Source organism: Pseudopipra pipra, chromosome 15 (assembly GCF_036250125.1).
Source record: "Pseudopipra pipra isolate bDixPip1 chromosome 15, bDixPip1.hap1, whole genome shotgun sequence".
Taxonomy (NCBI): domain Eukaryota; kingdom Metazoa; phylum Chordata; class Aves; order Passeriformes; family Pipridae; genus Pseudopipra; species Pseudopipra pipra.
Genome location: NC_087563.1, coordinates 14,854,698 through 14,882,218, shown reverse-complemented (window position 1 = coordinate 14,882,218; position 27,521 = coordinate 14,854,698). Strand labels below are relative to the sequence as shown.

At 38.2% G+C, this 27,521-nt stretch overlaps 1 protein-coding gene across 5 annotated transcripts; it reads right to left on the bottom strand.

Annotated features, from left to right (window-relative positions):
* Positions 1-244: 244 nt before the first annotated feature.
* On the bottom strand, positions 245-26,727 carry MAPK9 (mitogen-activated protein kinase 9). 5 transcript variants are annotated; one of them, XM_064672125.1, is made up of 12 exons: positions 26,644-26,727; positions 23,189-23,363; positions 18,498-18,627; positions 17,275-17,333; positions 16,222-16,360; positions 15,841-16,006; positions 14,816-14,887; positions 10,584-10,766; positions 9,950-10,074; positions 9,403-9,466; positions 7,973-8,044; positions 245-7,229 (listed from the first exon to the last, which is right to left on the bottom strand). In XM_064672125.1, the coding sequence occupies exons 2-12, from the start codon at positions 23,308-23,310 to the stop codon at positions 7,213-7,215; spliced, it is 1,149 nt and encodes a 382-aa protein (XP_064528195.1). In that variant the 5' UTR covers positions 23,311-23,363; positions 26,644-26,727; the 3' UTR covers positions 245-7,212. The 5 variants fall into 5 exon arrangements, with proteins under 5 accessions (XP_064528195.1, XP_064528192.1, XP_064528196.1 ...); XM_064672122.1 differs by having other exon boundaries at positions 245-7,224; XM_064672126.1 differs by lacking the exon at positions 14,816-14,887 and adding an exon at positions 14,513-14,584.
* Between the last annotated feature and the right edge of the window lie 794 nt (positions 26,728-27,521).

Here is a 27,521-nt window from a genome sequence, read left to right as displayed (position 1 = left end):
AAATGTTCCAGCTGATCAGGAAAAAGCTGCTCCAACCTATCTCTTAAAGCTTTTCTTCATTCATTTTTCATGCCAACATTTACTTTTTGGTTAACTGGAAGCTGAAGCGGTAACTGAAATATCATGTTTTGAGAGAACTGATCTATACATCTAACATAATTTTGTTTACAGAAAACATTCTACAACACAGGAAGAATCAAGAAAAAGAAAACATTGCTACAGCAAATAAGACAGACTGCTCAAATCTTTTAGGTATACATATTTATTTGTCATTTTACAGTGGCTTTAGTACTGTTTTACGATAAGATTTTTAGAAAGAAAACAAAAACCAAAAAAAGCTTCAGAACAAGGCTTCAACTAGAACTACAGAACTAGTTATTGACAGTTTTCCTTATGAAATTCTAATTTCCTAAAGAGTATCAGTCCAAAAAAACCAAGGAAGCATGACTGCTGTCCATAAAAAAAAAAAAGCCAAAAAACTTTCTAGTCATCCTAAAAACAAAGTCCAGCATCAGACAGAATAGCCACTGCATTGAGAGGAACATGTTCCTATTGCACAAGCATCGAGAATGAGATATGACAATCAAAGCCTAATTTCATAGGCAGAAGAGGCCACATGTATCTATAGAATTAGACTTCAAAGCACATTTTTCTTCTGAAATTACATACCATACTGCAACTAATATTAAGGCCATAAAACCAGAACACTGTAACAAGGGATAGGGCTTGATGCTACTTTTTGTGACATTTGGTAAACAGAAGGTGGGAAAGAGGACCAAAACAACAACGGATTCCGAGGGGAGTTAAACTTGAAGGCATTTCAAAAAAAATTCTCCAACAACTAAGTTTTGAAGGGGGTTTATTTTGATTTATTGGATAAAAGTGGATTTGATAATAAATCACTCAATGAGCCTATTATACTCTTTAATAGCACGTGTTCTGGCGTACACTAAAGAATATATTCTCTAGAATTAACATTTTCATTTGTACAAAAACAGTTAATGATTTCTACTTGTTATTCCCTCTTTAAAATAGATGAAGATTTGTATAATCTTTATAAATTATCTTAACAACCAGATAAGGCTTCACTGCACTGAGTTAACTGCACACAGGTATCTCTGGTTTGCTCTTAATTAGGCATCTTGATCACACTAAACTGCTAAAACCACCTGGGGAACCACAACATGTGATTTAAAGAAAAGGATAGTTTGGTATTGCTGTCTGTTCTAATTGTGTTCATTTTATTAGTGTATAAAACACCTGAAAGCTCCAAAGAAGCAGTAGCTACCATGGAAGATAAAACATTGTACTTCAGGAAAATCTGGGAATCTGATGAAGCTGAAAATGCACATTAGTCATTTTATAAAGTTTGGCTTGCCACCAGTTAAGAAAATATAGGTATCAAAAACAGACAAATACACTGCTAACCATCTGTTACATTTTCTTTTAAAAAATTAGCACCAATTTAAGCATCTGAATTCATAGAAAAGCTCGTGACACAACTTGGGTTTTCAGAAAAAGTTTTTCCCCATCAGAAGACAAGACAACAGCAAATGCTCTCGGGCACTGAGGAGCTCTGTGATCAGTAACAAACACCAAAGGCTCTTCATGCCTGATTCCTTTCTCCTCTGCTTTTGTTATCCCAGGGAGCTACAGAGAGCTGAGCTACAGACCCAGCCTGGGAAACAAAGACACAGGTACCTGCTTAAGGACACCCCAGAAAATATCAGGGCTTGGGTTGAGTATTTTAGAGCAGGGACAGCATCTTCCTGTGGTGCTCACAGAGCATCTGCTGCAGTGGAGTCCCACAGAGCAGATGCTCTGGCCTTACCACAGCACATACAACTACTTCATGATGCATAGCCAAAAGTTCAGAAAACAGGTTTTTTTGTTTATAAAAAGAATCCTAGTGCTCACAGCTGGCTGACCCTGCTATAGGAACAGACATTGCTGTGTCTTCGTTGTGTCTTTATCAAATAGATGGCCAGGTACTCACACTGCTGATCAAGTCACCCATTTACAGGATATTTCTCAGACAAACAATCTCTTACCATGTGCTAAATTTCAGCCCATAAAAAAAAAAAAAGTCTGATTTCAAATCTCTGAAAAGAGGTTTAAAGAAACATGCTGATCAAATCGATCAGAATAGCAAAGATGGCAACCAAAATTTAAGCACATTAAACATGTTATGTCATTCCTTTGTACATGATATACTGGTTGTATTTAGAAGAATCCTAAAGTGCTTCAAACCCAGCAATTTATAAAGTTGATTTCTTTTTGTGCAAAACTGCAAGCACCTTTTCAAAAAATAAGCAGCAGCATCAAGGAATAAACTTAAATAGTTAAATGTATTTTCTCCATTTTGTTTTGAATTCTTGGACCAAAATGATTTGCTATGTTTTCAACAACAAATTGCAGAAGATTGCATTTTATTAGTTTAATTTTATGCTGGACTTGTTATACATGTACTGTTTGAAATAGCGGACCCAGGTAAATTTATATCCACAAAGCAACACTGTGGGATTGAAATCCAACAACTGAAATTTTAGCTACAAAAATAGTTATTTTATAGAACACAAACAGAAACAATGGTTATCTCTCCACTTTCCTCCAAAAGTCATATGAGAAAAGATGGTTTACTTAAAACATTAGTTTAGCTCCAGACATTTTTAGCATGCAGAGTGGGCAAAAAACAAAACTCATTTGATAAGTTGTGTAATAAGCTTTGAGAACATCACTGTCACTCATGTAATAGACAAACTAAAAAATGTAAAATAATGAGACAATACACTTTTTCTGTCATATTTTGACATGTTAAAAAAATAGTCAAAAAAAATAATCAAAGACACTCTGGAAAAGCAAAGAAATCATTCGACTCATCCATAGAAACTCAAGTCCAAATTCTGCATCTGGGTGCAGGTGCCCCTGGATCAAAACCAGTTTTGAGCAGGAATTACACCCTACATACCCCAGGAAAGAATTTGGTTCCCAGTATATGGCATCACTAGGTTTAGCATCAAGCCCTGGTAGAATCCATGTGACGTGTAGAATATACAGACAAAGGCTGTTCAGCACTTCCCCCCCACGCTGGATCGCTGCAAGACTGACCCCGCACTCCCCAACAGCATCACGGGCATAAACATTTGTCTGCACTTCAACCTCTGACCTCCCCACACCCAACTGGAGGGTGGCCCTTCTGACAACACAAGGGTCACCCACCCAGCTCTTGGAGACTCTGTATGTCAGCTGTATTTAAATGTCTAAATCCTACTTCATCCATAAAATGATAATTTTAAGGAAACCGATTTAGCATTTAAGGTCCTTCCTTTAAGAAAGAAAAATTAAATGTATGGAATCACTTTTTTGCTTTTAATTGATTTTGAATAAACATGTATGCTCTGTTAGGATGTAAAAAAAGTCAAGAGCCCTCTGGTTCCTAACAGCTTGGGAAACACCCCAACCAACCAGTTAATTTCCAGCTAAGGTTGAGTTTTTCATTATTTTGACAAGAAAACACAAACTCTTACTGGAAACATTACAAAACCTCAAAGGCTGTTTGGAAATAGTAGTTTCCAGCCCTTAAACTAGTTCAGTTTGTATTATCCATGCAGACAAAGACTTAATTTTGACATTCATTTCTTGTCTTTTTCAATAAAAACCGACACTTGTCATATCACTGTATTTCCTCAAAGCACACTTACAGGCTGCTTACCCAGATTGTAAAACACCAAGCTTCCCTTTCTAAAGTTTTTTTTGAGGAAAAATGATATGAGCACAGATGAAATGAACTGTTTAAAACATACTCCATTTCTGCAATGCCATTCAGCTACTCAGTGTTCATATATTTGACACGTTTCTGGTAAAATATCTGATTGACAGCCATAGATCCCTCTCATTTTCAGGTGAGCAGTTAAGATTACAGATTGTATCTATGTTGACCACCACTTATTTTAGTCATATTTCTTAAATTGTATACTGCAGTAGTGTTAACACTATACAAAGCCTCTCAAAGGAAAGTAACATTCATGTTTACAAAACTGAGCAGTTTCCTTAATATATATGTATACACACACATTCTTAATCTTTAAATACATATAAATATTTATAAATGCCAAAGTGCAAAAAAATGGTCAATTGCATCACTTTACACACATGATTTTAGTATTAGGAACACAAGTGATTGTATTGCACACCAAAAACTCTCTAAATTTATAAACCCCTGCCAAGTTACACTGCGTTTTCTATCAGTGAGGATTCTCATGGCACTGACAACCATTTCACAAGTGTGGCACTGGATTTCCTCTGCAGCCAGGAGCACAGAGACATGTACAGAAGCTGCATGCAGGGCATTTAGAGCCTACACATGCACCCTGGAGTAGCCTGGGAAGTGCAGCATGCACCTACTCTGCACGGGTTTGTGTGAGTATCACCTGCAGATTTGCCCTCTGGAGATCGATGTGCATTTGCAACTGGGTTTTGAATTAACTTGGAATCAAAATCCACAATATTCACAGACATTTCATGCATGTTTCAAAGGCATTCTGTGAAATTCTAAAGCTTCAATGTACGCCACAGCAAGAAGACATTAAAAAAATAAGGTATGAGACAGCTTTTCCTGCAAGAAGATTTACAAATAAACTCAGTTAATCTCAGGGCTGTTTGGGTTTTTTTGTTCTAAGAGTACATACTCAAGCTAACAGTATGTACTAGGAGAAGGTCAGATACCAGTTCAAATCATGGAGATAGGACAGTTGTGTTAAAAGCATTAAAAGACAATTTGAATCACAGAATAATTTAGGTTGGAAGAGACCTGGAGGTCATCTGGTCCAACCCCCTGTTGTTCTGAGCAGCCCAAGTCCAAAAGGAAAAATTCAAATATCCAAACAAATATCCAAACATAAGAAAAAGAAATAAATCTTTTTTAAGTCTTCTAAAGCTCTAAGTGTCAAAATGAACACAGCCCAGTACAACTTCACTTGAACAACCTGTAAGTCTTGAAAAATGAAATCCAATAGATGACTTCCATAATGGATCACTCATGTTCATTGTGAACAGGTGTCTTCAGTAATTTTAACTCACACAAATAACAAGGACCAAAAAAAAAAGATGCAAAAGAACACAACTTGTACTGTTCTGCTATATGGTAAATAGGTATTTTTAAATGTTTTTCCAGTGACAAAAATGTACTAAAAATATTTCACATATACTGTCAGCATCCAGAGATAAAATTAAGTTATCCGTAGGTTTAAAACCAAATAATAAGAAAAAATCCAAGCCCCAATATCCTACCATTCAATTAAATAGAATTTTAAAAATTAGAGACTCCAGATGGCAATTCTGAAGTTAATATTAACTACTTTCTTAGGTTTTATTTCTTTTAACCTTCTGGTACAGTAAAACAATCTTTTTGCTACAGCAAATTAAGCTATTAAAAAGGGGTACGATTTTAATATAAAAGTAACATTTGCATAAGGAGAAAGTGCTGCTTTCCTAATCATAAGGTCAGGAACAATGCATAACTTTCTTTTACAAGAGAAATATGTCAGTAATGCAGTGGCTGTCTGGGCCAGTATATTTTACAACTTCTATTTATATATTCAAGTCAAGAGTATCTGGATTGATAGCTAAATATAGTGCCTTTAAGAAAGTGGTGTTTTACCTCATCCTGTACATCTCTTATTACTCTTACACTTCTATAGTTTAGTCACACACATGCACACACAAGACCCTTTAGCAAAATGTCACACCTGGGCACTCCAAAGTGAACGTGCACAAACTCACAAGAGTGTGTCATAAAGCAATTTAAGCCCTACTCTACTGCAAACACATTTACTAATTCAACAGATTGTGCAATGTAACAGGCAACGTTTCTATTATCTGATTCTGAAAACTGTATTGATAAGTCTGAATTGAAACAGCAAACAACCTCCTCCTCTTCTCTGACACTGTATTTAGGAAACATGTATTAAATATGATTTCCTTCCCCAGTACAAATAGAGAGGCTTCCCTAAGGCGAGAACAGAGCTGAGCTCTCTTAACTAAATACTTAATTTACAAGTGACTCAAAACTATGGTATTTTTATTTCTTTTAACTACTTGATAGATAGAGTGGACCCATTAAAAAAATGGAAAATATTTATGCAGCTTTTTCAGGCTGCAAGTCTCTCCAATTCATCTCTCCTTTTATCAGAGTTTGCAGTGAATGAAGAGCATCACAGATATCATTTCCTTCTCTGTTTATGCTTGTTAAAGGACCAGTATCACAAGCTAGAAAATACAGAACATTTTAGCACACTCTCCTCTTCCAAACAGGCACTGCTGCACAGAAAACTCGCTCATCCTTCCTCCAGATTTATTTAAGCCACTGTATCTTCCATCCACATTAAAAAAAGTGAAGAACTTACGAGACACATACTCATAAGTGAAACACAAAGTAATGGCTGTGTTCTTCAAACTTCACATTTATCTCTTCAACAAGAAGATAGAGCAGTTGGAAAGGGAAGATAGAAAGGGCTCAATAAAAAAAAAAAGTGCTACGTGGAAGAATGAGTGCCCTTTAAAGGTAGAATTGAGAGCGTTCAACATGTGAGCTCACACTTACATACAACACTCCAATTAAATAAAGCAAACTGCCACAGTCACACATTAAAACAACCCTTCCTAGAGATTATACATTCAAGAAACCTATTAATGAGCAATACTGTACTAAAATGTAAACAACCACTGTGTCACAGAAGCCTGACAGTGGGGACTGAAGACTGATGAAGCCACTGAAGAGGAGTTATTGGCTAAAGGCCTATTGTAACTGCTCACCTGAAATAGGCTGAAACAAAGAAAAGCCTATAATAGTGTCTAAATTCAAATTTTTTTTTTTTGTTCTTTAGACATTGATTTGCTTTCATTCTACAACATTAAGCAGGCAATTTCATAACAACTGAGTAAAAAAAACAGGCATTACTTTAGCAGAACATGCAGAACATGGAGTTTTTCTACTTGGTTCCATTAACTTACAAGCAATTCAGGCCCAATGGAAACAAGAGCTTTTTTTTTTTCCCAAAGTCAGGTCTGCAATCACAGCTGATCATCGACATCCTTCGAGGGGTCCTGTCAAGGCATCGAGGCTGCTGTCTGTGTCTGAGGCCAAGGTTTGCTCTGTTGACATGGATGAAATGTCATTGATAGATGATGACTGGGAAGGACTGGTGTTGCTATTCACTGCTGCATCTGTGCTAAGAAAACCAAACATAATAAAATCTGAGGCAAGACAATACTGCAGACACAAATAAGCACAGTTCTGGGCTCCGAGCAGCTCCTTCCCCACAGAAATCCTTAGGAAATCAAGAAATTATTAAAGAGTGGAAAAGCAAGCACTAAGGGCCCTAGCACTCAAAAGCTGAGGTGACCTTTAAGAGATTTTTATTTTTCTCCCTTTCTGTGGAAGAAGGAGAACGAAAACTAACAATGTATAGTGTGAATAGTGACCTGAGTGCCAAGAAATCTAACAGATATAAGTTATTAAAGACAGCACAATATTCTAATCACTGAGCTTTGAGAACAGCAGCAAACATCAAGGATTCAATCATTGGCATAAATACTTTGCACTATTAACTGCTCTAAAGGAGCCCTAATGCTGTTTAAGCCTGCATGGAAGGGGTTCCTGCAGAACCAACATAAAAGTTACCTGTGCACCAGGTGATATAAGATGGTACCCGTTATTTCGTGTGAGGACTGAGCCCTTTGGGGAGAAGGCAGCTCAGGCAACAGGACACACAACACTACTCAAGTTTTCCTACAAGTTCACAACAATTAAAAACTAGAGCACATAGGTCTCCAAAGGTAAACCAGTCTCAAGAGTCCTAAACAACAAAATTTTGCCTACCTGGATTATTAAGCAGGATTTCTTAATTTACCAGTGCCACAGGCCAGCACTGTGTGTGACAGTTACAGGAGAACTACTGAAACAATGACTAACCTGAGGGCTGATCTTTTACCACACCATTCTTGCTCCTTTCTTCCCAATCCATAACTTCTTTGTATATTAATTCTTATGAGAAGGGCCGGAGGGAAAGAGAAAAGAGACAGAAAAAAACACTGTAAGAACACATAGGATTTGTATATAATTCACATATGTATCAAGGTAAAAGGAAATGGTTAAGGGTCTGCCTGGAAGTATAACTGTAGAGATATTTATTTTCCCTCTTTTTTTTCAAAGGCCTACAGCAATTTTAAAAGAATTCTACAGGTTTGGATTTAAAAATCTGATTTTAATTAAAACCCCTATGGATATTTTACTTTGATAACAAAGCCATACACAAACATCTCTATTCTTGAAGAACAATCTCTGTGGATGTATTGAGCAAAGCCTGGAGATTTTGAAGTAGGGTAAACAGTTAAAATACTGCACTAAACCCCTCGTTTACTAATCAAGGATAACTCAGGGTACAGGCACCTAAACAACAACAACAACAACAAAATCAGAGCTGTAACTTAAATCACAGAAGCTTGTGTATGCACCCATAGTCTTAATGTAACTAAGAGTAACAATATCTAAATAGATTAAGATCTTTTTAATTCTGGGTAACAATGTTTACAAATGCATTCAATTAGATTTAGCTAATCCATTTAATTTTCTACCTTGCAGTAATCAAAGATAATTTGAAGTGTGCCTACCTGTGCTGGCCCTAAGGATAATATATGTCTATATAAGCCAGAATCAATATCTGAAATCTATAAAGCTGTTTTACAAAAGCAAGCAGCTTTCAAAGGAGTCAGCAAGGATGTCTATAACCCTTGGTCTTGTGATGGCACATGTTTAAAATTTGAACTGCCTCACCATTTAATGTTTTTGACTAAAACTATAAGGTGGAACTGATTTCAATACCACAGTGCTGTCTTTTCTTTTGTTTAAGTCAACAGTTTAACCTAGTTGGTCAATAAATGAGCAATCAGGAAAAACAAACCCACACCAAAGAACTCTTCTGCTATTTAAGACTTGTAGAACAAATGAACTAGTAAATATTGACAAGAGATGTGGCTTAAATAATGCACACTGAGAAGAGGCATGTTTTTTTTTTCAGAGAATTCTCTATCAAGGAAAAAGCTATACAGATTACAAACACTTAAGAATAACGGAAAGAGAAGAAAAAAAGAAAATGCAGCTTTTTGTTAACCAGACTTAAAATGTTACATTTATATATGAACATATAGACACCTATCTATGTATTTACACCACACAGAACGTGTTTCCATTATTGATTTCTTTTCCTGTTGCCACAGGCAGTACTGCTTATTTGGAATAGTGGGTTCCCCTCAGTTACACAATCCAGTACATGTGTGCTGTGGGCCACACATTAATAACACAAGATATTACAATAAATGTACTTCGACATGCTCAGTTCTTACCTTTCCATTCTTCAATTGCATGTTCTCTTTCTTCCAATTGTGCATCATAGATTTGAGGTGGAGGCTACAAAGAAAAGAAAAGTCTATGTTGTGTCTACTGCATCAGGTTTAACACACCCAGTCATAACTAAAAAAATGTAAAAATGACAACTTTTTTAGCATTTTGTTACCTTCACTGTTGGCAGTTTATTCTCTATACCTCAATGACATTCATTTTACAATTCCAGAATTTGCTTTTAAGTCCTGCCTCCCACTGAAAGGCTGTTAAAAAGCATCAACTAAAATTAAACTCTTTTTAAGGCTTTGTAGGGCCTTAGAGCAAGTCCCAGTTTCAGGGGGGACCACTTCCCTGCCACCAAAAAGGCACCTCTTTCTGTGAAGTAAATGGAAATACCAACAACCATTTTCAATGTTGATCTGAAGGCTTTATGTGTGACGTCTGCTTTCCAGTGAAGGAGTTCAAAGCATGCTCTTGACTAAAATTAAAGGTATTTTTTTCAAGTTATTAAACTGGTATCTTAAAAATTTATTTGAATTGCAAACTTACAGCTTCTGCTTCAGCTGGATCATACCAGACAGTAATATAAGGATGACGTAAGGCTTCATCTACAGAAATTCTCTTGTCTGGATCTACTACAAGCATTTTTGACAATAAATCTCTAGCTTGGCTGGCTAGAAAATAAAGGTGAAAAGAACACACATGTAAAAGAGCTGTAGAGTTTAATGTCTGACACAGGAAATAAATACTGGGAACACAGGACATGCACAGTAACAGATTTCCCTTCTGGTCTAGAGAATATAATAAGGTGGGTTGGGTTTTTTTTTCATTTTCTCAGTAATTATCTGAAGTCAAATTAAAGCCAAAATGAGCTGTATGCACACAGCAGCTAGAGAAAGATAATCAGCAATAACCTCCATAACAAGTGTTGCTTTAGGAGAACATGAAGTGACAGACATTACTCAATGGATTAAAATTAAGGGAATTAAACAGAATCCTGGGGATGGGGAAACAGTCTGTATTTAGTAACTGCTACTAAGACTCCAGAACTTGTCATAAATGAAAGAAACACAAGGTATACATCTTTTAATGTTGACACCTACTGCAATAAACATTTTATATTAGGTTTTTTAATTAGGTGTAAATAACATCATGAAAAAAAAAGAGAAAAAACTCGCCTTACTTTTTAACTTGTCACGATCAGATTCTGATGGAAATATCCAGTCTGGGAAGAGCTCTTCAAATTTAATACCAGGATATTTTGGCCTGTTTTCTACATAATTCCTCACTGTAGGCTGCAGTTTCTTCATGAATTCTGCTGATGGTGTTCCTAATTGTTCAATAACTTTATTCCATTGATCAATATCTGCACCAGATCTTTAGGAAAATCAGCTGAAGGATTTGAAGTCTGCACTATACAAAAATAGCACTTACAAAATCTGAAAAGTTAGTGAAAACTTGAACAAAGGACATAAATATGAACTTCATTCTAGCACTGGCAGTATCCTGAGCTGCCATGCAAAAAGCTACACTGACAAAAAAAAAAGATTCAGATTTTAATCTGAAGGACAGGTTGGAAGTGCTGCACAATATATTATGCTTAGGTATCTCCTCCTAATTATTATCTATTGGCTAGTATTGAAAGCAATACTTTTTTGGAGTCCAAAAGAAGCTTTATTTGGCAATTGTATCCACAGCAAAACAACTCTAAGGACAAAATAGTAAGGCTGCTGTGTAATCTTCTGAAGTGCCACATGAAGGTGGGGAAAAATACACAAAAACCCCTAAAGCACAAATAGATCCCATCCAAAGAAAGGAATTTTCTGCCTGTCTCCTAAGGAAATTAAGCTTTGGGTTGTAGCATTTGGTGGCGGGGCTGGTTGGATGGTTGGGTGGGGTTTTTTGTGGTTGGTTGGGGGTTTTTTTGTTTGTTGTTTTTGTGGGGTTTTTTCAACGTCAGAAAAGGTTCAGAGGGGTTCTGAACAGCAAATCCAGATTCCTGTAGGTTTTTAGCAGGTTGGGGTTTTTTTAAAGTCTATCAACCATGGTAATACTCACAGACTACTCTGTTCTTAAATCCAAAATTTAAATATCTCAGAGGAATAGTATTTACAAACCACAAGTTGAAATTGTGCCTCATGTTTCTTCAGGACTGTCCCTTCTCCCTCTTTCAAGTGAAGGAATTTCCCCCAGACAACATACCAGAGCCTGCTCTGAACCTGGGGTAACAAAGCTCATTTATCACACCAAGAAGACACTGCATTAATATTCCTGATATTTAAGTCTACTCTGATTTATACTTCAGAGTTTTTCCTGATAAAAAGAATGTGCAATTCCAGCTGAGCCTATTCACTGACCTTGCAAACATTCATAGCTAAATTCATAATCTAGCACTTCAACCTATCTATTCTCATAGACAGATTATGCAACAAAACAACAAGTATGCTGTACTTTGAATTAAGATGTATTTAAAAACACTGAGGTGCTTTTATTGTAGTTAGTGTGCCAAAAATACAACTAGGAATATATGTATTGTCACTGTTTAATGCTAAGACTTTAGATTTAGACTTCTGATACAAAGATTGAAAATTTTATTTACTTATTGAATGCATTCCAATGGAAAAGCTGTTATTAAAATCAAAATTAAGAAGTGAATATTGTTAACATCATGCTAAAACAAAGCACAGACAAAGAATATTGACATATATAAGGAAATTTTGTTCCTGGCCAAGAAACTGATTTTTGTGAGATCTCCACCAATCTAGATTCAAGAAGATGTTTTTCTTTTGAGTAACAGCAGCCTGGTTAATCAGGTAATCAAATTAGAGTCCAGTCTATTGAGGTCTCAGAGCACTGGGGGGAGGGCAGAAAACTTAATGACCTATTCAATTTAGAGGTAAAAACTGGCAAAAAACAGTGTTTCAGCTGGACTGTTTCAAAGTGCTTTACAGATGGTGAAAGTCAAAAAAAAATTCTCAATATAGGATGGACTTGAAATAAGACAAACCTCTTATCAGAAACCCATGAGGGATTTCAGGCTAAAGCAGCCAGAGCAAGCCCTGAATGACAAAATCACCCTTCCCATTCCAGTGACTTCAGGGTCAAAAGTAACCAGCAGTTTAAGCCACGCCAAGTATATTTGTCTATTTTTGGGGGACTCTGGAAGAAAAGAAGTTGAAAACAGAGTCTTTCTTACAATCACAGTAAAGCAGGACTTCTCCCAAGACAGCCTGAACACCCCTCATGCTTTTTTCATCAGTCAGGCAATTAATTTCCTTCACCATGTGGGCAGGAAGAGCATTAAAAACACTCTGGTGCTGCCACATTTTTCCATTATTTCACCTTAGGTATCTTGCCTGGTTTTCCTGCATTTCTCCTTTCCAGTCTCTCAGGCCTCCACAGCTCCAGTCAGGAGCAGGTTCTGTGCCTCCATCACCCTGGCAACGCAGAGCATTTAATTCCACCCAGAGCACTGCTGCAAGTATCCCAGAAATCCCCAGCTGCCATCTGGGAAAAGACAAATTACTGAGTCTAAGGGTAAGTTTTCCTGAAGATAGTCAAGGGCATAGCACTGGAAAATATGCTGAATTTGGCTCCATCCTCTATATCTCCAAATACTAACACATTTTAAAATTTAACTTGAAAACAAACAAAACCTCAAAAAGCTTCACCAACACAAAGAGTTGTCAGTATTTCACATTAAAGAAAACTGAAACTCTTACAAGAAGCAAAAATCCCTGTAAACACACTTCCATACCAGGGGAAAAGATCCCTTGAAACACAGATTGGTGGAGCTTCAGTGACCCTGAGGGAATCACAAATGGTAACTTGTTCAAAAATTATGCACAAAATTTCCTTCATTTACTCATGAATAAATTGAAATAGCCCATGCTAACAACATGCAGGTGAAAGACACATAACATACATGAAGAATTGTGTTAGGTTGGTCTGAAGGCTTCAAAAGGTAAAATAATAAGTATAGAAAGGAAGAAAGGTAGGAAAAAAAAAGGACTTATTTAACATTAATCATTGGTACTACTCAATAATGCATGATCAACTGCTGAAGATTAGTGTCATGAAATTTAGCATTACAATTGGAAGTCCTCCTCTATAAGATATGTAGGTATCTGTGAACAGGTTCTTGATATTTTTAGTGGTGGACTCAACTGCTTCTTGCTGATGAACAAAAATATTATTCTTCCTTCAAAAACTTGGAGCACAAGGAGCTACATGAGACCCACAGCCACAACTGACAATTGTGGTTTGATTTTGTTGGCTGGATTCTATTTATTAACTGATCAGTTTTGACTGTTTGGTCCTACAACATTAGTATTTTATAAGAGATTACCTGGGCTAGTGGAAGGTGTCCCTGCCTGTGGCAGGGGATTGGAACTAATGAGCTTTAAGGTCCCTTCCACCCCAAACCATTCTGTGATTCTATGATTTTATGAAATCTTGGTCAAAAATATTGGAGGAAGAAATGGAAGAATAACAATCTTATAGAAAAAATAAGCCTAAAATCAAATTTTCATAGAATGAAACAAAAAACCTCCAGAAAGAAAGCTTTTCTTTTTGTATTAAATAATAGGAATAAAAAAAGATCTCATGCAGTGTGCTTGCCATTGGGACACCTTTGCCCAGCAAACACTAATAAGCAGGAAAAAAATCTGACTGAAACTCAAAAAATTGTGCAATAAACAAAATTAGGCCACTATTTGAACAAACAGTAAGTAAAATCCATGCACAGTAAAAAGTAACTTTGTAGGTTTTTGCTTATAACACTTATCTACAAAGAACAAGAGCAAAAAAAGCAGTAAGTATATTTTCTGGTTTTTAAACCTAACTGTATCCTCTTTTAAACTACAAAAGCTGAAGCTTTTAATATATATTCCACGGATTCAACTACTGCAAGTTACATTAAATATAGTCTACTAAGAAAATAAAATGGAAAGCTCAACAATTTGGTTAATGACACTAATTTCAAATAGTACAGAGGATCTACTACAACATGTTATTGAAAATACTGTTTATGCTTTTATACTTATACAGATCAAAATAATTGTGTCTCTGTTGGAAGTGGAATGGGATTCAGGGATGACTAGGGAAGGATACGATCAGTGCCTTGGAATATCACACAACCTTTCACCAATTCTCCCATGATGCACCCAACTGACCAGATATCAACTGAAAATAAAAGTGAAATGATCAAATTATGAAGTATCATGAACAAAAGTGAGGAAAACAAACAAAACCATTTAAGCATCTACAATAAAACACAACAATGTGGAAAACCAAACTGCTCACATGAATTTTCAATCATATCAACACCAACTGACTGTTCCTAAATTTTGTCATGAGCTTTTTGTAAAATGTAATCAGTGTTTCCACTTGTGAAACGACTGTGAAGAAGGATACAATCTCTTCCTGGGAACAGGACTTTATGGAGCACCATTTCTGCCATAATGCACCCAACAGACCAGATATCCACTAGCACATGTTAGGTGCAACAAGGACAAAAGATTAAAGAGATTTTTTTAAAACACCACAATTACTTATTTGTAAGCTCACCCTTTATTCCTACAGTCCTGCAGACTATTTCTGTCCCAACCAGAACAGCCTCTACTAAAGTTCTTATCCACATCAGCACTTCCTGTATGACAAACTGCCTTGTGCATTAATTAAAGTGTTTTTTTCCATTACCAAGGGCCCAATCAAGGTCCCTTGTTTTACATGGTCAAAATTACATGTATACAAACCCCATGGTATCCCCAAGCCCTTGTGAGAAAGCAAAAAGATTTACTAACATGCAAGTCCTGTGCCAGTAAAAATCAGCAGGTAAAACCCCCAATAAAGCAAAAATGCAAAAATTTCCCTGACAACAATTTTGTTGGCTCAATGTTCAATATCTTGTAGCTGTGTTGGGTTTAATAATATAACACACAGCCTCTTTGAGTGCTATGCAAACTTGAGAGTATAAGACATGTTTTATGAAGGGATCTGCAGCAGATTTTAATAATCAAAGAGGGAAAGGGGGACACTGTCAAAGGTAAATGCATCAGAAGAAAATCATATTGATTTAAGGGTTTATTATTTATATTATGATGTTTTTTGGTTTTGGGGGGAGGTTTAAGATCAGCCAGAATCAAGTGTCTCAAGAGGTCTTCGGAGAATAAAAAAATGGCAAAAAGATAATAAGTGAACACATGAAAAGATATAACAATAGCAGGGGAGAGGGAGCAGCATATGTTAAGTGCAGAAAGGCACACAGAACAGCAAACTATTATATTCCCCACAATTATTACAGTGTAATTTTTTTGTTACTTCCAATACCACGATTAGACACGACAGGGGAAACCAGCCCTCCCTCCTCCTTTCAAAGTTATGTTCCAAGAGAGACATGCTTTAGACAGAAGATTTAAAGCATTCCTCCAGCAACTTACCATTCTCCTTATATCCCATTCCAAGGATAACCTCTGGTGCTCTGTAATACCGTGTTACTACATATGGAGTCATCATAAAGTTAGTACATGCTGTTCTTGCCAGTCCAAAATCAAGGATTTTTAGGGTACAATCTGATTTTACTACTATGTTGCTGGGTTTCAAATCCTAACAAGAAATTACTCCAGTTAAGGAAGGATTAACATTCAGAGTAATACACACACACACCCTCCACAGTCAATATAAGCCAAAAATTCACTTTACTAACGACTGCATTTTCCTGCTCTGGTGTATCTGCTTCTTTATACAACCCCTTCCCTTCCTCCCTGTTTCATAACAACTGTGTTCACAAAGAGTATTTTTAATGATCTACTACTACCTACTCTGTGGATGATACCAGCTGAGTGGAGATGCTTGATACCACAAAGCATTTGGTAAAGTAGATAGGACATTCTTTCATGATCCAATTCCATATGAATAACCTGGCACAAATTTGCATCCATCAGCTCCATAACCAAATATCTGAAGCACAAGAAAAGAAAGCATTAAGGAAACTCAAGTCTTCTCATATGAGGTTTAAGCTTAGCATAAGAGATGTTTAATAAAGTTCACTACTTTGCTAACATAGGTGTCAAAAAGGTTAATGATAAAAAAAGTCCATGCAGTTATAAAATTGAATTATCTATTCAAATAGTCTATTGAAAAATGAAGTGTTGAATAGTCCATCACAAGACAGCAAAATTCCACTAGTTTTATAAACAGTAACACAAAAAATAATTATGACTTTATGCAGCATGAAAAGCTACGACTGACTAAAGTTGATGCAGAGATTGCAGATATTGCAATGTAAATGCTCCCTTTCACTGTATTTTAATCTAAAACATTAATAAGAAAATTAGGATAAGCACAGTAAAAACTAAGAATCATGGAATAATTTTCAAGTTAAAGTATCATCTGCTTACCCACCTGAGACACACACACTCCTTCATTTACTCAGGAAGCCCATTCACAAACCATAACAGCATATTCCCTGGAACTATAGGAATATCCCACCAAACAAATGGCCAGGAATCCTTTCTAGACCAATTGACACAGTTTGAATAAAAAAGAAATATATTCAGTTCTTAATGGAGGCCAATAATACTGTTGTGCTGATGTGATTGGTACAGCAAAAAAATGCTCTCAGGTTATCCAGACTAAGTAATTATCCTGAGGTGATCCCTGTAGCTGAAGGACCACACAAACCAACCAGATACAAGCAGCAAAGTATGGCAGACAGATGAATAAAAGGTAAATATCCTTTTTTTTATTTCCCACTTCAGCTTTTAGCTACCCTTGATTTTCAAGGCATAAAGTCAGTAGGATACTGGAAATACACCTCCAGTGCTTAGGCTAGTATTTATCAGAGAAAATTAAAACATAAATCTAGTACTTACACATCCTGAAATTCTTCTAGTGACTTCTGTGGTGTAAATACATTCAATAAACTAATTATCTATAAAATAAAAACAAAGATTAGAAGAAATCTCTGCTTTAATTCACATAAAACTCCACTATTACAAAAGTTACTATTCAAAAATCAAGTGCACACTGTTACTGTATACAACTTGAACGTTACTTGGCTGCAGTTAATTCACATATGCTGAAAAACTGCCAATTCAGAAACAGTTCCAAACTGCAGCATGTGTGCCAAAGGAACCAACACAGAAAAAAAATCATCCTTTTTTTTTTTAAAAGTTATAAGACACTTTCTATTTCCCTCCCCAGTGCCATTTTTTTCCCCCATAAATAATAATCTCTTATTTTAAATCACATGTTGTGCAAGGAATTTTAGCCAAGGCTGTCCAACACCACGTGCACAGAGGTGCCCCACGCCATCCCATTAAACTTAGATTATGATGTACTATTTCCAGAACTGCTAAAATTACTGTACTGCCATCCTTAATAACCACCTTGCTTTCATTCTGCTACATCTGGGCTTCACCAAAATCTTACTTAAAAATCAACCCTGAAAGGCTAATTATTCCAGAAAGTTTGAGACCTTACTGCACTACTTCAGTGACCAACGACGTTTCTAGTTCATGTTAGTATCAGAACATAGCAGCCACATAAATTTACAGTCTTGCACTGGAAAACTGAATTACTGACATCAAGGGTTATTTTAGAAGGTTCACAGACTTTAAAATTCACAAGTGTTGGCCATAGGATTTCCCTTTTGTTTATCAATAAATTGTTAGACAGTGCTGCACCTCTGCAAACCCCATCAGTTAAACGCTGTATTTAATAAAAATCTTGCCTAAGCTCAGAAGATTTAACTACAATGCAGTTACAAGGGTCAAATCTCCAAACCATCCCACTGCTAAATAAGCTTTGCTGCAGTAAAACTTAAAAAGGGATATGGAACAGAGCAAGGCCAGCTCTGTAAAGCTGACACTGATGGCAACCTATACCAAAACCAGAGCAAAACCCTCCTCCCCCTGGCACTGCACACCCCAAACAGCTCACCCAAAAACTTAACCATACGTCGTAGAGAACAGCAAATCTTTGCAGTCCTTCACTATTTTTCCATTACTTTGGTTACTAACAACAAGTGAGAGAGCCAACCCAGAGCTTTTCTGACAAGTGACAGTAACTGAGGGAAATACAAAGGCCAACTTACATTTTTGTGATTGACGCATTTTAAAAGAACGAGCTCTCTGTAGGCCCTTTTTGCGTGGGTTTGGTTCTGAAAAGGACGACTCAGCTTCTTCACAGCAACATTGATTCCAAGGACTGTATCAAAGGCAGCACTAGAAGTGTTCAAAGACAAACAAGTTGAAGTCTGTTTGAGGGAAAGGAGGGGGCAAAAGGGAGGCAGGAGTGAGGAAAGAAATCAAGAGTCGAGACAAAGCATACCCACTAACCTGCTTGTACTAACTTCATCTAATTCTAATTCAGAAAACAAACATCCTTTAAAAACTACACAGCCTTTAATAAATACAAATAGGTCAAACAGAAGGTGCTGACACTCATCAGAAGTCTTCCTGCTCTCCTTTCTGTCTTTAGACTGAATCTGCTGACTCAAGACTCACATTCAAAATTGCAAGATCTAAAAATATTTTAGGCTTATTTGAAATCAAGAAGCATTTCAATTGCCTAGTCTGGATATTTGGAATATTTTTGGACACTTTTGCTGACTGACAACCATTTAGTATTTGCAGTAGATATTTCTCTTTGCGAAAGGAGAATCACAACCATGTCTCTACAATCCCTTCTGCAGGCATCAATATTCTCTTTTCTGTGGATAGTTCACAATGATAGAAAATTTTAGTGCCTAGCAGAAAATTACCTTCATCATCTGCTTTTGGGGTGAAAAAAAAAAATCCATTGAAGAAATATGGAAAACTCAGACTGAAGGGAGCAATACAAGGGTTTAAAATTGAACATTACCATAAATTTTATCCTATTTTTCAGTTTTGATTGTCCATTCCCTCTGCAGTTTGAGGTCAAAGTGTAAACTTGCTCTAATAGTTATAAGAATTTAAAGCTAAATAATCTGTATAAGGAGAACAAGACGAAAGTGGGAATATTTTTCATTTTTTACACATAGACTATTTGGCAAAATATACATGAATTCATAGCACAAGCTATTCAGGAGTTCCAGTCTTTAAATAGTTCCAGTTTTAAATAAGGATTCCCACATTGCTCTATTTCCATTTAATGTTACTTTCATAGGGTAGGAAAGAATTCCCATTCACATATTTTCCAAGCACATTTAAGCTCTTTGTGAGCTCCTTTCCTACCTCATCATGGTACATACAACACCAGAATTAAAAAGGACCATCACACAATAGTACTCCTACAGAAATTACAGCTCCCCTGCGACAACAACAATACTCAAATTATATCAAGTTTACCAGCACAAAGTCACTGCTTTCCCTCCCTCCTGGAAAAAGCCCCACCACAAAGCAGAGCTCACGCATGAGACATTGTGTTTTCTTGGAGCCATGCCCCAAATTACACGTCCCAAATGTGAACCAATGTGCCACTTGCACCAAAGACCTGCTAGTATTTATTTCAGCTCAGCTCTGTGAAATGCATAAGGCACTATTCAATGCCAGAATCACTCTGAGATTTAAAGCCTTTATGTCTGTGCAAAAGAAAACACACAGTGGGAGGAAGGCAACTGGCCAGACAGTTGGAGAAATTATTTTCCTCCCAAGTATGAAAGCATTGATGTTTCAGTATTCACTTCACCCAAAAGATGTTATATATAAATTAGGGGAGTTATATGTTAATGACTTTGATGTTTAATGACTTTCATGTGTTACTGACTATACCTGCAAATTACTATCAGATCAGTAACCAACAGGGTCTGCACAAATTAGGTGGCAATCACAGGTCAGCAGTGGACAGAGGAGCAATTTTAGGGGAAGTGTCCCTCTGTGATCTGACAAATCAGGTGTATGTCAAGCCTCAGTCTGAGCACATGTGAAGAACTCCACTGAACCTCTGATTTTGGAGATTAAAAAAAAAAAAGAAAAAGAAAAACCACAACTGTCTGATACCTGCATAATCCAAGAGGAAGAAATAAAACCAGACTGGTAGAGGTAAAGAAAAAAAATTGGTAAAAAACTGTGTGAGCACTAATTCTTTCCTTTGGTAAATTAAATAAGACAGAAAATAATCTTTATTGCCACCAAGACGCCACTTCTAAATATTACCTCATTTTACATAAATACACCAAAAAAATCATGAGTGTAATTGGTGTTAAATTTCTTTCCCCATCCCTCATTTGAATTCAAGACTTTTTCATCATGGCAACTGTTTAAAACAGCAGATTTGCCAAAGTCTACCCAATTATCACCTTGGCTGCTAACAAAACATCTACAAATTATTTCATTGCTTGACATCAGAGAAGAATCTCAGTGTCTACCCCACCACACAACAGCAATTCCAGTGATTCCAGTAAACTGTAACTAGGTCTTCAGGGCACTTGTGGTAGTTTTCCAAAAAGTAACAAACTTATCCCAACTGTTTCTCCAAGTGCAACTGTAAGTAAAGTTACCAACACAGTCAAAGCTGTGCTATTTATAAGATCGTGGCTTTGCCGCATTGCAGGACAAAAGAAATTTGCTGGGACAGAAAAATCAGATTCATTAAAAAATGTAGGAAATCAAGGACAAGAAAGGAAAAAAAAAAAAGGCATCAGGAAGTTGAAGACAAAAACTATTTCAAAAGAATGACTGTGTACCTAATTGGTCAGTTTGAAATAGATTACAAGACTTCAAATGGATGAATACTTCGGAACAAAGACGTGCAGTGAGTTACATATACGTGTATTTGTATATAAAATACAAAACATATATCCAATTTCTCTCCTAGGCTGTTTTCAGGGTGAGCTAGAAATACCCTCTACATAACACTGAGTTACTTTTTCACCTTCCTACAGCTCTCATTTGCTGTTTTTCCTAAGCATGTGTTCTCAAAAATACGTATTTTCCTACATTTTAATACCAAAGATAAAACTTTACAGAAGCAATAAGAATGGAGTTTCCCATTAACATTTTGGGTGAAAAAAAGCAAATTTAGACCTCTCCTAGCTGAAGTGACACACGTGGTGTTAAAAATTTCTCATAGAAGAAATGAAATCCAGACACAAAACTCCAGAAACACTTTTTCTGTTTTTTATGTTAAACATTGGATGATAAAAAAAAGCATCACATCCCACTAATGACTTGACAAATTTTCCAGCCAAACATGGCAGGATAGCCCTCATTTTACACTGAGTTTTCTACATTTTACATTCTAGTATTTTGTTTCTTTCCCTTGTGCACTATAAGAGATTTTAGGAGAAATTAAGATTCCGCACCCTCTTCAACTTGAAGTATTTCACAGGAAGATGAATGTTTTACACCACGTTTCACTCTGCTACTTCATAAATCAAGTAGTTTCAAAACAAGTCAATAAATCAAATCATTCCTTCTTCCTCCCAAAACATTGACCTTAACACTACCTGAACTTCATTTTGAAGCAGAGACCTAGCTGAAGTAATTTGGTTTACAAATGCATTACTTCTAATGAAAAGAGAGAAGTTTACAACCACCCTAAATTCCTGCACGCCCTCTAAAACAAGCATAACTCTGAGAACATTTATACCTGGAAAATGTCAGCACTACACTAAATCTTACTCAAACACTAATGACCAGGATCTAGGATGCATGTCCCCCCACCACTCAACCCACTGAAGAAGAATGAAATATGGTGTTCTCATCTGGCTTATTTTTCACCTATTAGCAGGGCAATAGGGGTATCTAAATAATCTAAAAATAAAGGCATGCTCTCACAAAAACTGCACTGTTTTCCCACTTATATAACTTATTATGTGTATGAAAAGGGCAGGATGACATGGGCAGGTGCTGTAGAAGGAGTTGTTCACAATACATGAGTCATCACAGTTATTCTGCAGATTTCATAGATGAAGACAAACTGCAGGCTGGATTTAAAGCACGAACAGCCCACCATGTGTTGTGATTAAGTTCAATATCAGAGAGTTCCTGAGTGCATCTGTTTGTTCCCCTGCGTTTGGAATTAAGAACCGCATCAACAAACATTTCTGCTGTTACCAAGTAAGTTTTGCCCGACAAAATCTGGGCTGGAACCAAGTTGTGCAGAATGGATTGCTGCAGTCTAAAGAACATTTGAAAGTGTTTACCTTTAGCTGGCCCAGAGGTGTGGTGCCACACAAGAGACTAAGGTTCAGGATCAGCCTAATGGCTCTCACGTCCTGGGCCACTGGAGGCTGGACACAAAGCTGGGGTGACAGGAAGGGCTGGCCAGCCCAAACCCCTCACACAGCATCCCATGGAGTGACAATGACACTGATCTGCCTCATCCTGCCAGTTAAGGGCAAGGCCACTGCACTGATGGCTCCTAGAAATGGACAGGAGTATGTCCATGGACAGGATCGGGAATAAAAGAGGGGGAAGAAAGGAGGGGCCGTGGCGAAGAAATGAGTAAAACCCAGAGTCTTTCACGGCTGCATTGTCAAACCTTACACTGCAATATCACAACTGCAAGGGGGTGGGAGAACTAGAAACAGAAACAAAGTGGTTAATGAGAAAGGAATAAATTTGTTGACCATTTTAATTTATGCAGTTACATTAATTTTCCCTAAAAAAAAAACAAACAAAAAAAAGGTTTGCAAGTGAACTATAGCTAGCAATTGGTTTAGAATTTATTTAATCCATAACCCTGTAGCAAGAGAATTTATCATCAGTATTTGCATTCTGGTGCCTCTGTGAGGAATGCATTACAATTTTGTTTCAGAAATACAGTTTTTTATATTTAAAGGAAGTATTTATTACTCACCAAACAATGCCCTGTGCCCCTGATCCTATGGGCTTCAATTGCTGGTAACGTTTTAGTACAGTGAATGTTGAATCTGCAACTTGAACACTGTAAAATTGACTATCACATTTACTGTCAGTCATGGTGTAGTGTCATGTAGTTTCCTCTCTTCAGGGCCTGGTGAAGTTTTCAAGATCTTAAAGAAAAAGAAAAGAAATGGATGTTCAATTTCTCACTAATTTTCAGGCAGACAAGATGGAAAATATATTATACATATTTTAATACATATGAATTTTTCAACAGCATACCATTAAACAAACATTCTTTCAGTTTCTTGTATTACCACTGCTAATGAAAAATACTTGCAGACAGACAGCAATTAGAGCCTTCACAGCTTTAAGGAAATCCATGTTCAAACTCCAGTCTATAAACCAAAAAGCTAAGTAAACAACTGTAAAAACAAACAAAAGCACCCAAATCCAACAACTTTCTACTCCTTGAAGGCTACTCCATAACTTAGAATTACTACTATGTGCTAGGACTGTGTTGATTTCTGTATTACAAAAAAGAAAATTAAAAATTACGTTTTTTTCAAACACTGAGAATGCAGATAAAAGCAACAGCAGAAATCCATGGAGTCCGTGGACAGAAGGAAACTGGGTTTTAATAAAAAACTTGATTAAAACTGCAAAACAGGTTTGAAACAAAACTGCCCCCAAATCCCTGTGGCTGCTGCAGTTTCTCCAACATCCCTTTCAACCTAGGTCAGTAGGAAATTCAAAGGGGGTCTTTGCCTCCTCACCTCTGCCAGGCAACCCTTCCCTGATTCAGACCTATCCCAATCCATTCTCCCTCCCATCCTACACACACCATAACAGCCCCGATGCTGGCACTTTGTGTCCTTATAGTGATACAGAATTACAGTTCTGAGCCACAGTTTAGAGGAGACTTTCCTGCCACAATAGAGAACAAGTTATATCCATCTGTCAGGAATGAATTAGAGGTAAGTAATTACATCAGAGAGCACAGTAATGGACTGAACCTCTTTAGCTCTGAAGTGCTACAGTAACGAGAGCACAGACCGCCAGTTTTCCTGGGCTTCCATCCCTCTTCCAAACCTTACAAGAAAATTACCTCAGTAATTACTGAAGAGGTCTCTAACAAATTCTCCCATTTTTAATTTTGCATTCACTGTGACAGATAGTGTCATTAGAGCCTGGAGTGATTTGCACAGGCAAGAGTTCCTTGAAACAGGAAACGAGAGCAGCTGTGTCCTGTGTGGTCTGGTTCAGCTACAGAAAGAGCAGCTCAACCCCCTCTGTTGACTGGTCCCACAGAACATTTGTAAGCCAATGCAAAACAGAAAAGCCTCAAGAGCAACCCAGACACCCACCCTAGAAGGGCACAAAGCCACACAAATTAATTTGGGTTGCTTCAAGAATTAGAATTTGGACCTGCCTCTTCCTTGGTGCACGTAGGAGGAAGCAACATCTTTTCCATGTTTTAAGCCAGTAGATGAACTCCAAGGAATCTGCAATAAAACTAATTGAAGACCTACAAGTCCTAATAAAGATGGAGTTTAAAATCAAACTGCTAGTAGTTAAGTTAGTCTTAAGACATTCTCAAGAAATGTCTAGAGTTCTTTTCACCTTCTAGTTTCTCAAAATCTATGCAGCATTTTAAGAAGCAGATATTCAGCTGGGTCATCTCCAGCAGAAATTTAGACAGTCAGTTTACTTGGCATTTCCCCTTAGTAGCTTAAGAAAAAAGCAGAGGAGAAAGGACCAGCAAAGGGAAAATGTGAGCTACCACCTTCCTGCCTCTCTCACAGCAGTAACAGAGGGAAGGAGGAAGAGAATTACATCCCCTACACAATAATTTTAGGGGCAGTCTGATGCAGTTCCAGCCAACTCACACCAACATGAGACCAAAGAGATGCCTTAAGAGGTGCTCCCAACCTTTCCTAGTACATCCTAGGAAAAACCCCACTCTTTTTTCCAACCTTTTTTACTACATCAAAGCTATGGACTCTGAAGTACCAAATTTTTTGACAAACAGTCCCTGGGCAGCCATGGTATTTTCAGTGAATCTTCATTACTGGAAGAAAGGTACAGCTGGAAGGTCAAGATTCTCTCTCTGAAAGGGCTTACAGACAAAACCAAAAAAGCATAGATTTTGCATAAGCTGGGTATCAAGTTGCAGGTTATCAGCCTGTTTGTTACACAAGAACTATGCTGTACCTGAGGTCTTCAGGGGTTCATGAAACACTTGTCTATAAGAGATACAAAAAAATACAGCAAAATAAAATTATCCTGAACTAGAGAAATTCTCCCTTTTAGGATCCTTGTCTGCATGAAGCCAGCTTTTAAAAACCACTTAAGAGATCTGGATAAACTCTTTAGACAAGACCCAAAGAGGGAACAAGGCATCAGAACACACAAGTTTTATGTATTCTGACACCCTTAGCAATTCACCATGTACCTCTCCATAAAATGAGTCCTAATTTTTACTTGGGCTGCAAGTTTCTCGGATGCATTAGGATACATATTATTTCAGACATACACATTAGTGCAGAAAACCTCCCCCTATTCTCTTATCCACCTTTGCAAATGCACTTCAAATTCAGGTGTGCCTTTTTAAGGACTACCATCCAACAGTGTTGGGTTCTTTTTTTAATCTTTACAGGAACGTATATCAACAGGTAAGAGTCCAACTACAAATCAGAGCGATTTACCTCCTACTCCTCTACTCACAGCCCTTGAACAGCCCGTTACAAACCGAAAGTGTAACAAGGCAGTCGCTGAGTAATGCCAAGGGATTACAGCAGTTCAGAGGTTCTCTGTAGCTGTCAGCTCTTGGAAAAGTCGACCTTCCTCTTTAAGCAACCCAAACCACCACCGACCAAGCAAAGATTTTACCACCACCTCTCACGGCATCACTCCGCTGTTACACACGCACCGCAGGCAAACACTGCACGCACCTCAGCGCTCTGCCAAGGCAAGTTGGTGGGAAGAGGGAAAAACTTTAAACGTGCCGTAACCTATTTCGCTGTTTATGTAAGAACCGAGAGAGAGCAGCTTTCCCACATTTTCCTTAAAACTTCTACTGAGGAACTGCTTCGCCTCCAAAGCCCCGGCTCGCCCCGGCCGCACCGAGCGGGACCTGCAGTCCCTGGTCCCGCTCCCTCCACCCTCCCGGCTCCGGGAGCCGCCGGGCACCGGGCACGGAACGAGAGGGGAGCAGGCGGAGGGCAGGCGGCTCCCAGAGCAGCGAGGGGGGCTCGGGGCAGGAGGGAGGGCCCGGCCCCGCCGCTGCCCCACGTCCCTCCGGCGTGGCCGGGCCCGGGCAGCGGCCCGCGGGGCGCCCCGGCTGTGCCCGCTCCGCGGCGGGCGGGGCCCGCGGGTGAAGCTGCGGCCGCCCCAGGGCTCGTCCCGCCCCGGTTCCAGCCCCGCCGCCCCTCACGGCCGCCCCCTCACCTGGGTCGGAGCGGCACCGGCCGCGGCCGCCGCCTCCCGCTGCCCCGGCCACAATGGCCGCACGGCGCTCCGCACGGCGCGCCCGCTGACTGACAGGGACACGGACCAATCGCGATCCTCCCCCGGCGGAGCTCAGCCAATCGAGCCTCGGGGGCGGGACCTACCACCCGCTATATAAGGGAGGGCGGTGAAGGACCGCAGTGGAGAAGGGTGGGCAGCTCGGCCCCGCCCCCAGTGTGACGTCATCGACAGGCATGACATCACAACACACGTCATTTTGGTATTATGGTTGTGACGTCACTTCACAGCAGCAGCACCACGACATGGCCGGTTGGTGGCTGGTGGCTCCTCACAGCTGCAGGGAGAGGTCCTTCATGAAGGAAACACCTCCCCTGTAACAAGAAGCCCTCAGAGCGGCACAGCAGTGATGTCACATGTGTTGGTTTTCAACCCCACTCAAAAACCATAATCTTTCCACCCTTCACTGTGCCACCCCCCCTTAACACGAGGACTGCTTGTTTTTTAAAACAGGTGCTGTCTAAAAATAAACTCAATTTTCCACCTCTCCCAGGACTAGTGAGAGCTTCAATTCCCGTGATTTCTATTCTAACCGATAGTTTTAGAAAAACACACCCGTAATTTTTTTAATAAGTCAATTTAATGTATTATATAGACTAGATGACATCAGTATCCCTTGATGGCTTTTTAAAATATTTTTATAGTCTTTTTAATATGAAGAGGATACTAATTCTAGACAGAGAGTAAAAGGGGCCTTTGCATTACTTACCAAAACATGTCAGATACATAGTTACGTGTTCTTGGGACCTAGGTCAGACTAGCACTATGCTTTTTGTTATGATCTGAGCTCTTTTATGTGG

What these genes read in the sequence shown, in the direction of transcription:
- MAPK9 (XM_064672122.1), bottom strand. Translation starts at nt 23,310, where the DNA reads ATGACTGACAGTAAATGTGATAGTCAATTTTACAGTGTTCAAGTTGCA. An exon ending in CCTGTTCCCAGGAAGAGATT is followed by an intron (nt 10,767 to 14,815) that starts GTATCCTTCTTC and finishes GATCTGGTGCAG; the next exon opens with ATATTGATCAATGGAATAAA. An exon ending in TGCAATTGAAGAATGGAAAG is followed by an intron (nt 8,045 to 9,402) that starts GTAAGAACTGAG and finishes CCTTCTCATAAG; the next exon opens with AATTAATATACAAAGAAGTT.